Source organism: Chrysochloris asiatica, unplaced genomic scaffold (assembly GCF_000296735.1).
Source record: "Chrysochloris asiatica unplaced genomic scaffold, ChrAsi1.0 scaffold00020, whole genome shotgun sequence".
NCBI lineage: Eukaryota > Metazoa > Chordata > Mammalia > Afrosoricida > Chrysochloridae > Chrysochloris > Chrysochloris asiatica.
In genome coordinates this window covers 11922647-11939172 of record NW_006408538.1, presented here as the reverse complement: position 1 = coordinate 11939172, position 16526 = coordinate 11922647, and the positions used below count along the sequence as shown (strand labels likewise).

Sequence of the window (16526 nt, the reverse complement as noted above, 5' to 3'; positions counted from 1 at the left end):
CGAGTCGGTTCCAATTCATACCGACCCTGTATAGGGTTTCTTTTGATTCCCTACGAGCTCGTGAAGAAAAAATAGATTAAAACCAGCCAGCCTTGTGGGTGGAAACGTTTGTACATAACTCCTTGGAGTCCTAAGGAGCTCTGATAGCGTAGTGGTTACGTCTCAGGCTGCTAACCTGAAGGTCAGCAGTTTGAAACTGCCAGCCGTTCTGTGGTAGGAAGATGCTTCCTGATCCTGTAAAGATTTACAGACTCGGGTTTACAGGGTCGATGAGTCGGAACCAACTCCACGGCACACCACTACCACCACCGCCACCTTAGAGTCCTGGTGTGGCGCTGCAGGAAAATTATGACTGGTAAGGAGCTCTGGTAGCGTAGTGGTTACGAATCTGGCTGCGAACCTTAAGGCCAGCAGTTCGAAACTACCAGCTGTTCCGCGGGAGAAAGATGAGGCTTTCTGCTCCCGTAAAGATTTACAGCCTCGGAAACCCTGTACAGGGTCGCTATGGTTCAGAACCGACTCGGGACTCGAAGGCACTTAACAACAACAAGGTGCCCTGGTAGCATAGTGGTTACGAATTGGGCTGCTAATCTCAAGGTCAGCAGTTCAAAACTACCAGCTGTTTGGCGGGAGAAAGGTGAGGCTTTCATTCCGGTAAACATTTACAGCCTCAACCCTGTACAGGGTCGCTATGAGTCGGAACTGACTCCACGGCACACCGCCAACAACAATGGCGAAGTTGGTTCAAACCACCAGCCGCTCCTTGGGAATACTATAAAAGGAAGCTATGAGTCTCGACAATAAGGATCCTCTTGGAAAATCAGCCTTTGCCCCCACGACAGGAGACTGGCATTATGGGATTACTCGGTAAGCAAGCAAAGCATGGCTTTATTTATGTTTATTTACTAATCTGTAGGGAAGAATTTCACATGTTTTTCACTGTATCCAAGATTCTTCTAAATGTGTCTGGCATCAGTCTCCCAAGCCACAGCACCTTCCTGCAGGGAGGTGTCAGTTACCAATCACCTCATACCAATTTCACACCATGTGAAATGACTCACTATAGATTGGTAATTCAACACAGGGCACCTTTCTTGGATAATAGGCCCTCGGAGACCCGTGGTTCCTCACACCTGAGGCCTCTTGCACGCAGTGGTGGTGCAGAGACTTGAAGAGGGCCGACTTCTCCCCGGCGGTCTGCCCAGAGATGCAGCACCCAGCGCTGTGCGCCCCGCCTGGTGGAGCGGCCGGGGCGTCCTCCCGCCGCCGGGGGCGCTGTGGGCTGCGGCGGGCTTAGCTGCAGCGCCGTGGCGGCCGCCGGGGGCCTGGGAGCAGCAGGCTGCCGACCCGGCCTGGGGGATTCCTCGCTCAAGAACGCGCTGTCTCCGTCATGGGTAAGGGGAGCGGCCTGGGAGCAGGCGCTGGGCCCGCTGCCCTAAGCTGAAGGCCGCGGCTAGGCGAGGAGAACCTGGGGGCACTGGGTGCGCCGGGACGAAACGGGCCCTAATCCGGCTTCGGTGCCGGGCGGGGGCGGCCCAGCTTCGGGGGTCGCACGGTGTCGCCATGGCAACGCGCGGCGGCCCGGGGCTCCCAACCTTCGCACCTCTTCGGGGACCTAGTGGGCCAGGGCTTGTGGTCGGCGGTTTCCAGACAACGAGGACAGGGTCGGCCGGCGCAAGAGTCGGGCTTGAATGATGACTTTTCAGGGTTGGGGGTGGCGGAGTGAAGATGTATCTCAGGCTTTTCTTGGGTGGTGGGACCTGGGGATCAGTGTCGCGAACAACACGGGGTGAGCTTTCCGCGACGTTCCGGGCATGGCCAAAGAGAGAGAGAGAGACCCTTGGGCGTCCTTGTTGGGAAGGAGAGAAGGAAGCAGGGAAGGGGGACCCGGCATGAGCATGATGTGAGAGTTTCCCGTTGCCAGGTCATCCCGCCTACCTGCGGCCTGTTGTCCCCTGAGCCCGACCTCCCGGGTGCGGTCGCGATGTAAACGCTTCTAAGCGTGGAAACTGCTAGCAACTGGCACAGATTTGCAGAGGAGCCAGCTGCAAAGCCTCCCATTGTCTGGTTGTCGCATAGAATGTTGGGGTTTGTGATGAGCATTGTTAGGAAAAATGAGAATTTCACAGATTATGAAACACCAAGCGGCTTCACTCCCGAAATAAATGCGACAATGCAGATTTGGAAAAAGATAAGATGTCGTGTGGAGACACTGCATCACACAGCTTTGATTCTAGCAGTTGTGGCTGTTCGCCTTTGAAGTTGCTTAGGGTTCCATGTAAGGCTTCACGCCTGCTATCTGAGGTCAAAACTAGAATACTAAATCATTGGGAACCCTGGACTTTTGTTCAGTAAAGGAAAACTAGATGCATTGTTTACTTGGACTTTTAAATAAGTATAACATTCTATTAATGTCTGTCAAATTGATGTCTGCTTCATTTTTCTATTTTTCTGCAACTCAGTTTTGTCATATGCGTTTGCTAAAAATATTCCTGTCGGTGACGAGAGTATGGGAAGCGTCTGAATTCCTAAGTAAAGTTTATGGAAATGAAAAAAAAAATGTTTTTGTGAACTGAAAATATCAATTAAAAACAAAGTTATTATGCTTTGTATTTGTTTTTAAGGCATGCTGTTCGCTTGGTGTTTAGACTGAAAGAGTGAGCATCATCAGCTGTGTGGGAGTGAGCATCATCAGCTGTGTGAAATTGCCCCCCCGCTTTTGTTTCTGCTTAGAAAATCAAGGAGTCATACAGCACAGAACTGCTGTGTGCGTTGTACATATTAGTGAGAATGAACAGGATAGAAAGAGAGTTTCTAAGATTGAAAGAAAGGAATGCCTTCTCTTCGTTTGTCAATGTGTTTTACTTTTTTACATCCCTTTATTGTCAGTGTGTATTAATTTACCTGTCATGTTTGTTATGGATGCTGCTTGATTCTTAGAATTTTGACTACCTTTTATCCTCCTGCCAGTTTATTCTGAGCATCTTTGCCATGGAAATCATCCTTAGACTGAGCCTGCTATCCACCATATATATGAGACCCTTTAATAGTTTTCAGAGACCATGCATTTACTTCTATAGAAAGTCATTTTAAAAATTGTATTCTCCCTGAAGAGGTACCACAAAAATAAAACGAATATAATAGAATGGACAAACTTTGGCTGGAACAGATGAGAGTTTTTTATGGTTTGTGTGAAAAGTTAACTAGGTGAGCAGGTTAGTTGGGGAGACATTTAATATTTGTAAATCAATGAAAAGCAAACCAGTGTTGGTTTTATAGGGGAAGGAAAGCATTGATGTTGTTTCCAATGTTGTGTCTTGCCAATGATGTTACGCTCCTTTCTTGTGCTTTCAGCTACAAAAGACCCCACAGCAGTAGAGAGAGCAAACTTACTAAACATGGCTAAGCTAAGTATCAAAGGACTCATTGAATCTGCTCTCAGCTTTGGCCGTACTCTGGATTCCGATTATCCCCCTTTGCAGCAGTTCTTTGTTGTTATGGAACATTGTCTGAAACACGGTCTTAAAGGTATCACAAGATTTTTAAAAAACTTTATTAACTTTAGGAACCCCCCTCCCTTGCCATCTTAAACATCCTTGAAAATGTGTTTTTGAGGCCGTAATTCCTGTTATATTTTGCATTTACATACTGAGTGAACTGACTGTGAGAGAAAATATTCTTAACTGCATTTGTCTTTTCTAGTGATGGTCTTCAAAAAATGGTTAGTTATTAGTGTTTTGTAAAAAGTGTTTGGTGTTTAAAGATTTGCAACATGCTAACTGAACTGGTTTCCATTTTTCTAGGATAATTCCAAGAGTGTTTTTTGTTTTGTTTTTTAAAAATTTAAACCTGGTCATTTTTATGAGTTTTCTTTTTTTTTTAATAGCTCTATTGAACAAATACATTAAAATAGTTGATTGTTGAAACAGAAGCCTCCCTAGTGCATGGGAACATATGTAGATGTGTCTTCTGGGTTTGGGTTGTGGAAAGTGAGTAATCCCTGTAAGTGATGATACTAGCAGATAATTAATTATATTCTATAATATAGTTCATAATGAGTTTGTGTTATGCAGTGTTTTTTATATTTAATCACTTAAACATTACATACTTTTTAACTTAAACTAATTGTTGGCAGATTGGGTTTTTCGTTCAGATAATCACACCTGTGTAGAGGGCCATCTGAGCCTCACATACTAAGGAGACTATTAGAAAGCAAAAGAAACATGGCTGCTGGTAGTACATTAGGAACCTGGGTATGTTGGGAAGTTCTGAGTATGGCGTATGAAGCATGTTTACTTAAACATGGCTTTAAGACAGTGTGCTTCAAACTGAGAAGGAAACCTTGGCATCAAAATTTGAGAAATCCTATTTGATGTTATTAGTGTACTCATTTCTCTGTTGAAGACTTAAGATGGTTTTTAAAATTATACCAATACTAATGAAATATCGAAACTACCAGTTGTTCCTCAGGAGAAAGTTGAGGCTTTCTGCTCCCGTGAAGATTTACAGCCTTGAAAACCCTGTACAGGTTCGCTATGAGTTGGAACCGACTCCACGGCACACAACAACAATGAAATATACTTTTTGTATCTGATTCAGAAAATCTTGACACAGATACAGCACAGCATACAGAGTGTCCCTTCATTCCCTTCCATTCATCTCCCTAAAAGGGAATCAGTGGTAGTCCTCTAGCCCCGTTTTTTCTTTAAATAGAACCATCTGTCAGTATTAGTCTGTGATTTCCTATTTAAAAAAAAAATTAATGGGATGGCTTGGTGAATTTCCATTTACATAGAGGTTGTGCTCCAACATTTTTACGAGCATGTAGTATTTCATAATATGTATCTATCATAATTTAACAGTCTCTTAACGCACACTTAGTTTGTTTCCAAGTTTTTACTATTATAAACTATCCTGTGAGAACATCTTTGGATATATATCTTTGTGCACACTTGCAAGGTTTCTTTTCTGATTCCTTGGAGAGAATGACTAGATCAAAAGATACAGACCATTGTGGCATCTCTGGAGTGTTTATGATTTACGTTTCAACCAGCAGCTGTTGTTAAGTGCTTTCCAGTTAGTTCCAACTCATAGCAACCCTGTATAGGGTTTTCAAGGAATGCCTGGTGGGTTTGAACCACCAACATTGCAGTTAGTAGTCCAGGGCTTATTCTACAGTGCTACAGCAGGACGTCATCAACCAGCAGTAGTTGTTGTCATGTGCCGTGGAGTCGGTTCCGACTCATAGCGGTCTTGTACAGGGTTTCCAAGGCTGTAAATCTTTACAGGAGCAGAATGCCTCATCTTTTTCCTGCAGAATAGCTGGTAGTTTCGAACTGCTGACGTTAAGGTTCGCAGCCCGATTCATAACCACTATACAACTCTGGTAGCGTAGTGGTTACGAATCGGGCTGCGAACCTTAAGGCCAACAGTTCGAAACTACCAGCCGCTCCGCGGGAGAAAGATGAGGCGTTCTGCTCCCGTAAAGATTTACAGCCTCGGAAACCCTGTACAGGGTCGCTATGGGTCGGAACCGACTCGACGGCACTAAACAACAAACAACAACATACAACCAACAGTAGATGAGATCATTTCCTCTTTTGCGTCTTCACCCAGTCTTGTTGCTGTCGTCAGTTTTGAAGCACTCTTAAATACAGTAGGAAGTCACCAATCTAAGTTTAGGCCCAGATTGTTTTTGTTTTGTGGGAGAAGCTTTTAAAATATTATTTTAAAAAAATAGTAGTAATATAGAACATTATTTCCCCCTAGCCCACTGAAATGGAGTTTACCAGATGATGACCATAATAGTTCAGTTTTAAACTCTTTTATGAAAATATATCGCTTCACAAAATATATCAAAGAATATCCTAGTGGTGGTGGTGATGTGCCATGGAGTTGGTTCTGACTCATGGCGACCCTGCATAGGGTTTCTGAGGCTGTAAATCTTTACAGGAGCAGAAAGGATCATCTTTCTCCTGCGGAATAGCTGGTAATTTCCAACTGCTGACGTTGAGCTTAGCAGCCTGAATTTGTAACCCCTATTCTGATGAATCATTATAAAGTTACTTTGTGCTGATGGATTTTCTCCCCCAGAGAAAAGTTGCCTGTCTTGGTGGTTGCCCGTATGATGGCACACTGTGTCTGTTGTTGTTGTTGTTAAGTGCCGTCGAGTCGGTTCCGACCCATAGCGACCCTGTACAGGGTTTCCGAGGGTGTAAATCTTTACGGGAGTAGAAAGCCTCATCTTTCTCCCGCGGAGCGGCTGGTAGTTTCGAACCGCTGACCTTAAGGTTCGCAGCCCGATTCGTAGCCACTACGCTACCAGAGCTCCACTGTGTCTGTAGGAGAGCTGATTCATATTAAGAAAGAAATATATGGAGAGTTCAGGTATATAAACATAGAGACTGCCAGTTGATCTGTATATAAACTACACGAATCTTCAAATAAAATAGAAGGAAAATTAAAGCCACAGTTTTTCATCTGTAAAAATAAGATAATTTTTTATTTGCCCTTGGTTTATTTAGTAAACTTTACAATGATCAAATAGTTACGGCCACCAGCCTTTTTATTTAGGTACTGGTAAAGAATGAGCCTGGTAGGTTTTTATTTTAATTAGCTGCTTTTCATGAATTCTTGGTTCTAGAAAATTACCCAAGATGCATATTTCAGATTAAAAAACACAGGATGGACAACAGGGTCTTGATGAACAGACACCTGTTCAGTAGCTACGGAGTGAGTGAATGATTAAAGATAGTAGGGTCTCTGAATTAGGAATGTTAGGTATGTAAAATGAAATTACAGTAAGTTTACATATTGTAATAGTGTGTGATCTATCTTATTTTTCAGTAAGGAAATCATTTTTGAGTTATAACAAAACCATCTGGGGCCCTTTGGAATTAGTGGAGAAGCTATACCCAGAAGCAGAGGAAATAGGAGCCAGTGTCCGGGATTTACCTGGTCTTAAGTAAGTAATGTTGTCACTTTTTCATCCCTAACCATAGAATGCGCTTACGGTTGCATCTTATTACGTGTTCATTCCTAACCAAAGAATGGATTTGCTATGTATCTAAAGTACATAGTGCCCGAGTTTATAATATTCTTCAGCCATAAGTACCCTATACCCTTCTTCCATTCTCTCGTCAAATAAAATTCTATTCATTCAAATTCCGTTTGCTTTATGAAGCTTTTCCTGGGCCCCTTCAATAATAATTAACTACTCTTTGCTTCATACTTGTCTCATTGTATTTCTCCCTTGTGTTACTTGCTTCCTGATGCTGCCTTGTATTTCAGAAGTTTGCAAGATTGGATGTATGAATTACGCATCTCTGTTTCTTGAATGTTAAGCTAGTTAGCACTAGCTAGTTAAGCTTGCCATTTATAACTATTTGTTGAAGACTGAATTAGGCCAAGTTTGAGGTTTAAGGCTCAGGAGATTTGAGTTCTCAGGACTTGTGCAAATTACTTTTCTTCTTTGGGAAACTGGGTCTTAAAATTGCTCATGCCTGTTTTCACCAGACTGAGGTATGTGTTCTGAATGCTAAGAGCTTGAGTGTTCTGGCTAGTGTTGAAAAAATTTTGTAAGTATACAGTGTTGTTCTTCTTCTAGGTATGATTAAGGTATTAGTCTTCCTTTTACTTTATTACAATTTTTGTGACTGGGAATAACTTTTTTTATGCTTAGCATTTTCTGTGAGATTATCAGTTTGTTTTCTATTAAAACAAAATTTACAACTTAAAGTTGTATATGTTACAGGGGATATAGTAAATTTAAATGTTTATGATTTGAACTTAATTGAACTGATTAAAATAAATAGCTATTGTTAATTGAGCACTGTCTCAATTAACGGTAGCTGTTATTGTCTCGTTTAATGCTTACATCAGTCCTAAGGTGGTGGTTGTGGTTGTGTGCCATCAAGTCTGACTCATTGCGACCCTGTACAGGGTTTCGCTGAGGCTGTAAATCTTTATGGGAGCAGATAGCCTCATTTTTCTCCCACAGAGCCACTGGTCGATTCAAACTGCTGACCTTGCAGTTAGCAACCTAACACTATGCCACTAGAGCTTCTTAGTGAATCGTATAGGAAAGAGACTGTTAGTTTAATGATTATGTAGATGGCAGAGAAGTTACTGGTTTAATTTCATAGGAAGTGGTGTTTACGCTTGATGTTACACCCTAGGAAACCCTATGGGGCAATTCTGCTCTCATCAGACTTGCTATGAGTTAGGGTTGACCTGATGGCACACAACAGCAATTTCTAACAAAGGAAAAGGGGAATTTACTCTCAAAGACACTAAGATTTTGATACAAAAGTAATGCATGTTGATATCAAAGGAAAAAAAGGTAAACATTACAAATATAAAAAGTATTGTCTGGAGAACATGTCCATTAAACTCTTTTTCTTGTTGTTAAGTACTATTGAGTAAGTTCTCACTCATAATAGGGTTTACGAGGAATGGCTGTGACTTTGAACCACTGACCTTGCAGTCCAGTGCATTAACCCACACCACCACTCCTGGACTCCTTTAAGGCATAAGAATTTAGCTGTTAAAAGTGAAGAGTAGTTTCTTCCCATACTACCTGTCACTGTGCTCTCTTCATTGAGAAAAATGAAGTAAAAACAACAGCCCCCCAACAAATAAAATGTGAATACCTTTCTCTTATAAAAAATGATACATGCGTTATAAAATGAGTGTTTATTTTCACTAAATGATAGAACTTAGCTAAGAGAGGCATGCAATTTAAGTGTAGATGGACAAAAGAAACATTTGAAAAATAGTAGCATGGTGTTGTTTTTCTTTAAGTAATTAGCATCTGATAACTTGGTGTTGAGTTCTGACTCAGTGACCCTGTTTAAGTGGCTGGTGGTATGAACTGCTGACCTTGCAGTTAGCAGTCCAGTGCTTGTCCTACAGCTCCACCCCAGGACCTGATAGCTTTGTTTTGTTAAAAAATTTTAAATTTAGATATATCACTTTTTCTTTGAAGACATTATATTATCCCATTGATACATTAAGGAGCTCTGGTAGCGTAGTAATTACGTATCGGGCTGTTTACCTCAGGGTCAGCAGTTTGAAACTACCATCTGTTCCGTGGGAGAGAGATGAGGCTTTCTGCTCCTGGAAAGATTTACAGCCTCGGAAACCCCGTACAGGGTCACTATGAGTCGGAACCGACTCCATGGCATACAACAACTACATTGATACATTTGCATATGCATTTTACAGGGCTGAACCCATTCAGATAAAATGTTTCTTGTAAGAATATTCTCACTATTTAGAGTCCTGTTGTCAGGACATAGAAGCGTACCTGAGTTTCCTCCACCCACCATTGCCATCAAGTGGATCCCAGCTTACAGCGGCCCAGGAGGATAGAGTCGAACTACTCCGTAGGGTTTCTGAGGCTGTAAATCTTACAGGAGTAGAGAGCTTTGTCTTTCTCCTTGGAGCAACTGTCTAGGCTTGAACCACCAACCTTCTGGTTAGCAGCCCCACTTCACCCAGTGTACCACCAGGACTCCAAAGCATCCTATAGGTGCAGATTAGCATTCAGTAGTTAAGTAGCTCCTAAGGATCGTGTTTACATGCTAAAGGAACTGATTTGAAACCATACAAATAAAAGCAAAACTATGATAAAGTACCTTACTCTTTATTCTTTTGTAACTCAACAGAGTTAGGACATGAGTCTGTCATCTTTGGGGTTGGAATTATTTTCTAATCCATTGATTGTCCTTTTTAGGACTCCCCTGGGCCGTGCAAGGGCATGGCTTCGATTGGCCCTGATGCAAAAAAAAATGGCTGATTACCTTCGCTGCTTAATCATTCAGAGAGACCTCTTAAGGTGAGTTCCATTAAACTGGGTTCAGTTTTAGTTTTAGTTCATGTATATTCTGTTCTCCACATAGGATTGAAGATGCAGCACCAAGCACCAAAACCCAGACCTGCTGCCATCAAGTTAATGCCTACTCTTAGTGACTTTGTAGGACAGCGTAGAACTGCTCCCCACCCCCAACCCCCTGTAGGGTTTCTGAGACAGAATCTTTTCGGGTGCAGAAAGTTTCATCTTTCTCCCTTAGAGCAGCTGATGGTTTTGAACTGTTGACTCAGGGTTAGTAGTCCAGTACAGGGTCACTATGAGTCAGAATCGCCTCAACATCGCTTAACAGCAACAGCAAGCCCAGAGCTTAACCCACCATGTCACCAGGACTCCTTGGTGTATGTAAAAAAGAATATGTAAAATACACTAAGATCCAAGAAAGTAAAACAAAAAACATGGTGGGATATAACATGGATCAAGAACTTCCCTAAAAAATTAGTATCCTGTGTTTCTTAACAGCCAGTAAGGAAAAAATACATGTATTTCTATTTTTAAGTTTGTTTCATTTTTTAAAATTGCAGTATAATTCTATGATTTTAAATTTGTATTATAATTTAGGGGATTTAACTCCAGATTTTGAAAGTCTAGGCTACCATCCTATTTTAATCCATGAGTTTAAGCCAAAAGTTTGAGACAGAATTTCAAGGCAACATAGGCAGTCCTCAAGGGAATGGGCCCACACTGCCCTCCATCCATTATTGTGTGTTCTGGAGAATACGGTCCTGGTTTGGGCTGAATTTGTGACACTGGATTTTCATCTTAATATTTTCACATGTTAAAGGAGAATAATCATACATTCTGAAGATTAATTAAAGTGATTAAATATTATACATGGGACATCTTGAAGAAGACAGTTTCTCTGAATATAAGTTAGAGAAGTCTTTTAGACTGTCCTATGTCACAGTTTCTTGTTTGAACATTTTTTTAAATGTAAATATATTGTTGTTAGTGTAGTCAAATTGGTTCTGACTCATAGTGACCTTGTTAGGGTTTCCAAGGAGTGGCTGGTGGGTTCAAACTGCTGACTTTGCTGTTAGCATTCCAGTGCTTATTCTACAGCACCACACCAGGACTCCAATATCACTCATTTATGGTTAGCTATTAAGGATATTTGCAATACACATATCAAATGCTTGATCATGGGCTTTGAAATGTTTCATTTGTTTATTTTCCCACCCTAGTCTTTATCCCAAGAGTCTTATCTATGATTGAATCTTCAACTTTAATAAAAATTACAATTACATCGGTACCAGTCACTATGTTGTTCTGAGAGCCAAAAACCTTCTAATTCTCAGTACTGCCTTTTTCCTTATGGTCTCACTTTGCTTCCTTTTTCTCTCTCTCAAATTGCTTTTTCTCAAAGTCTCCTCAGTTTCTTTCTTTTTAGAACTATAAAACAAGAGTCTAAAATTCAAAAATTTAAATAGTTATTTACATGTAGAAAGGTTAATTTAAAGGGTGTGCAGCTCTTCAGGATAATGAGCTGGACCTCAAGGTCAGTTTGAACGGCAAGGTTGGTAATTCAAACCACCAGCCGCTCCGCACCTTGGAAACCCTATACAGGGTTGCTAAGAGTAGGAACCAACTCTAGGGTGCACATAATAACAACAGCAACAAAGTTGGTATCTGGGTCCTGGTATGACTCTAGGATTAAAAACCCTGGACTGCTAACCACAGTGTTGGCAGTTCAAACCCACTAGACGATCTTTAGAAACCCTATTCAGGGTTGCTGTGAATCAAAACCGACTGGACAACAACTTAAGAACAACAATAAGTTGGTGTTTGGGGACCTGGTGTAGAGCTGTAGGATAGCACTGGACTGCTTAACCCCAAGGTCAGTGGTTCAAACCTACCAGCTACTCCTTGGGACTCCTATACAGGGTCACAGTGAGTTGGAACAAATTCAACGACACTTAACAGTAACAAAAAGTTGGTATCTGCAATAAGTTACAGAAATTTAAATTTAAAATTAAAAAAAAAAAAAGATTTATTGTGAATTATGTGATAATTTACATGGGAGAACATTAGCTTTACATTCATCCTATCAAATCGTTTCCATGGCTACAATCCCCTCCATGCATCATCAGCCAACCAAAGGGTATACCCTGCAAGCCTTTCTCCTAATTGTCAGCACACAGCCCCTCTCCCTCTCTGTGTCTAAAGTCCCCAGCTGCTCCATCTCTCCACATCATCATCTCTGCCTCCATCTCTGGCTTCACTGCTTCTCTGGGTAGGGTCCCATACTCCGTTCTTCTCCCTTAAAATTTTTCTTATGTGAAAATTATACTTGATTGGAGTATAAGTATTCTTTCACTTTTCCATGGGTGAGGCTTTTAAAAGTTTGTGAGTGAAAGTTTACAGAGCAGATCATAAGTTTTGCATTCAGTAAATCATATACTTTTGTCGTTTCAATGATTACAATCCCCTCCATGTAACATCAGTTATCTCACTTCTCCCTATGGTTCTTGTTTCCATTCCACCTTCTTACCCAACTCTTCTGAACTTTGACTTTAGGTAAATACTGGCCTTTCGTTCTTGAATGGCTGACCATTCCATGTTGAGCATACCTTTTTAGTATTACTGTTCCCCCAGTGTACCTTTTGAGGCTTTTTGCTTCCATAAAGATGTGTAGCCTTGGTAACTGTACACAGGGTCGCTGTGAGTGGGAGCCTACTCCCTGGCACATCCCTACCACCTCCACCACATACCTATCCACAACTTGGTTGAAAATTGAGCTACAGGATGAGCTCAGTTTTAGACTTGAATGGTGACTGAGACCTGTAGTCTTAGGTTTATCCAGTCTCTTTCTGACCAGCTAGTCTGGTCTTTTATATAATTTGAGTCTTGGTCTACATTTTGTCCCACTCTATCTAGTACCTTCTAGTGTCTTCCCTTTCAGGACAATCGGTAGTAGTAGCCAGGTACCATCTAGTTAGTTACTCTCTTCTCTGAGTTGTGGAGACTGATGTTCATACGTTCCATGGGTGCACTGGCCCAGTCGATTCCAAGCATCTTCAGTTTTCATCACTCGTCTTTCCTCTGCACAGAGAGAAATCAATAGTTGCACCTTAGATGGCCACTCATGAGCTTTTAAAATCCTATTCTCTACTCACAAAGTAAGGAGCTCTGGTAGTGTAATAGTTACGAATCGGGCTGTGAACCACAAGGTCAGCAGTTCGAAACTACCAGCTGTTCCACGGGCGAGAGATAAGGCTTTCTTTTCTCCCTTAAAGATTTACAGCCTCGGAAACCCTATACAGGGTTAATATGAGTCGGAACGTATTCCACAGCACATAACCACCACCACTCACACAAGTAGAATGTAGAACATTGTCTTTGTGGACCATGTTATGCCAAATGGCCATGGTGTCCCCCAAGATTGATTCGTAGTCCCCAGGCCCAGAAGAAATTCATACCCTCAAGTATTTGGTAATGTCTGAGAAGTGTGGTGCTGTGGGTTAATGCGCAGACTGCAAAGCCAATTTGAACTGCAAGCTCACCAGCTGCTCCTCGGAAAGGAACTGACTCGATTCAACAGCACTTAACAACAAATGCTCTATCAAATTCATAGGTTATTTTTCAGCAAAGGTTAATACCCATGGAGAGATCTCCTCTGTATATTCATGGGCATAATCCCACTCTCCCTCCCACAACTGGTCAACCTGTGTGTCTATCCATGTGTCTCCCGTAGGTCATGATTGTTGAAGAATTGTGTATATAACAGTGTTTGCTTGCATTCCATTTAGCTCTTGCACTCCTCCTTGTCTTCTCCTGTTCTCTTCATTCTTCTGCCAACCTTCCTCATGTAGATTGCCTTCCCAGTCATCTGGGTTAGCAAGTGTCTACTCTCTAGCCAGTAAATTGTTCTCCCTTTCCTCCTACCTCTGACAACTGTCAAAGAATGTTTCATTTAGCATGAAAACTTTTTACAATAGTAGTCTCATGCAATATTTGCCCTTTTGTGATTGACTAATTCCAGTCAACATAATGTCCTCCAGGTTCATCCATGGTATGAGATGTTTTGCAGCTTTATTGCTATTCTTCAGTGTTGCATAGTATTCCCTTGTGTGTGTGCGGACCAAAGGTTTTTTTTACATTGATGGGCATTTAGGCTATCTCCATCTTTTTACTATTGTGAACAGGGATGCGATGAACCTCAGTTTGTGTATATCTACATGTGTCCTGGCTTTTATTCTTGTTGATATATGCCAAGTAGAAGGCTTGCTGGATCATACAGTATTGCTATTTCTAGCTTTCTGATCATCATATTGTTTTCCACAGTAGTTGAACCATTTTATAGTCCCACCAACATAGTAGGAGGGTCCCACTATCTCCACGTCCTCGTGAGCGTTTGTTGTTTTCTGTTGTTTTGAACTTTGCTTTTAATGCTCGGATGAGATGATACGTCATTACTGTTTGATTTGCATCTTTGTAGGGCAAATGAAAGCAAGCATTTTTTTGTAAGTGAAATTTTTTGCACTAATGTGTGATTTAAAGTTGTTTTTGTTTTAATTTTCACAGTGAATTCTATGAGTATCATGCACTAATGATGGAAGAAGAAGGAGCAGTAATTGTGGGACTGCTTGTTGGCCTGAATGTGATAGATGCTAACCTGTGTGTGAAGGGAGAGGATTTAGACTCACAAGTAAGTGATTGTGGTTAGAACCAATCACCATGTTTTCAGCTTGTGCTGTTCCTCTTTCTCTCAAATACCACTCTTAAGTTGTACAGAATGCTGTTAAACACTGAAGACAATTTCAAAATGAAGTGGAGTGCATGTTAAAGGTATTTCTGATAAAGTGCTATTTTCTCCTCTTTAAATTAAAATAATTTTACTTGCTTCAGGTTGGAGTGATTGATTTTTCCATATATTTAAAGAATGAAGAAGATATCGGAAATAAAGAAAGGTATAATTTTCTTGAATTATTTCTCACGTTGTGTTTATTTTATGTGGCTTGTTACTTATCAGTATGTGGGCCACCTATCTGGAGCTGATTTTTGTTTGCTTTATTTCGTGTTGTTTCTGTTTTGTTTCATTTTCGTTTCCATTTTTTAAGCTTTACAAAGCAAATTTGGGAAGATTATGTAGAAATTAAATAGGACTTTTAACCTTTTCTGTGTGGTTCCTGAGATCTCTCTTAACAGTCAGTTGTGTTTTGTGATTAAAAGAAGCAAAAGCACAAACTTACAGATACTGGTTTGTTTCAAGCTAATTGCTTTTAAATTTAAAATATGCTAATGATATTGTTAAAGGAGCTCTGGTAGCATAGTGGTTACGAGTCAGGCTGCCAACCTCAGGGTCAGCAGTTTGAAACTACCAGCAGTTCTTTGGGAGAACTATGAGGCATTCTGCTCCTGTAAAGATTTACAGCCTCAAAAACCCTGTGCAAAGTCACTGTGAGTCGGAACCAACTCCACGGTACTTAACAACAACAATGATGTTGTTAAGGCCACTGCTAGCGAGTTAATTAATCAGCAAAGTTTATATCATTTAATAAATAGTATACTGCTAAATGGTTATAAAAATTGTTGCGTTTTTAGGACAAATTCTATCATAATAGTTTTAGATAACTCAGACTTTTTTTTTTTTTATGTAAATGTTTTGCGTTTTGCCTAGCTAGTACAATACTGCTTTATTTTCCTTTTAGGAATGTTCAAATTGCTGCCATATTAGACCAAAAAAATTATGTTGAAGAATTAAATCGACAACTGAAGTAAGTATTATGGATACTTAGCAAATTTGGGACTATTGCTGAATTCTTTTTCTGTCTTCAGGTCAACTTAATCCTGTTCCTTTTTTCCAGAAGTCTTTGAGAATAGGTAGAGGGATACCTAGAGAACCACACCAAGCCCTACTGCCATGGAGTCGGTTCTGATTCATAGCGAGTCTGTCCAGGGCTTCTGAGACTTTAAGTCTTTATGGGAGCAGGCAGCCTCATCTGTCTCATAAGGAGCAGCTGCTGGGTTTGAGCAGTCAACCTTGTGGTTAGCATTATAATGCTTATCCTGCAGTGCCCCCAATACTTATTGGGAGAACTGAGACTAAGAATTGAGAACATTTTTAGGGATAACTTCGCAAGAGAGAGTCAGAATTTTAAGTAGAAAATTTGCAGAATTTTAAACTTTTCCTTTACCTTTGAGGGGGAAAAAATGGCTAGCTAGGGTGGAAATTTATAGCATTTGGATAGTTTAAAAGGTCTTTTTTCCTGTTTCACAAAGGACTTGATGTGTAAATAATGACTGTTAATCTTTCCGCGGGAGAAAGATGAAGCTTTCTGCTTCCGTAAAGATTTACAGCCTCGGAAACCCTGTACGGGGTCGCTATGAGTCAGAACGGACTCCACGGCACATAACAACAACAACAACAAATCTTTCATGGTAGAAGTTTTCTCTAGTTTATAGTGTCTTCTGGTCATTAAAACCCTTGGAGTGAGTATTCTTTTATCTGAGTAGAATTTCTGAGCTCTCTGTGTAAAATAGTATAGTGCTCTTCCATACAGTAGAACTAGAATACAAGCCATATAAGTAAGTTAAATCTTTCTGGCAGCCATATTTTTAATACAAAACTTTTTAGGTAAAGAAAAAACAAGTGAAATTAATTTTGATAATACATTTTATTTAACTCAGTATATAAAACTGAAACTGAAGAAAA

At 40.7% G+C, this 16526-nt stretch overlaps 1 protein-coding gene across 1 annotated transcript in view; it reads left to right on the top strand.

The window, feature by feature from the left end:
• Positions 1–3359: 3359 nt before the first annotated feature.
• RUFY2 (RUN and FYVE domain containing 2) overlaps positions 3360–16526 on the top strand; it is a 45832-nt gene continuing 32665 nt past the window's right edge. Inside the window, exons 1-6 of the mRNA XM_006835828.1 lie at positions 3360–3528; positions 6847–6964; positions 9737–9838; positions 14396–14519; positions 14720–14781; positions 15523–15588. Coding sequence (XP_006835891.1) covers positions 3399–3528; positions 6847–6964; positions 9737–9838; positions 14396–14519; positions 14720–14781; positions 15523–15588 — 602 coding nt within the window. The 5' untranslated portion in view covers positions 3360–3398. The remainder of the gene's footprint in view (positions 3529–6846; positions 6965–9736; positions 9839–14395; positions 14520–14719; positions 14782–15522; positions 15589–16526) is intronic.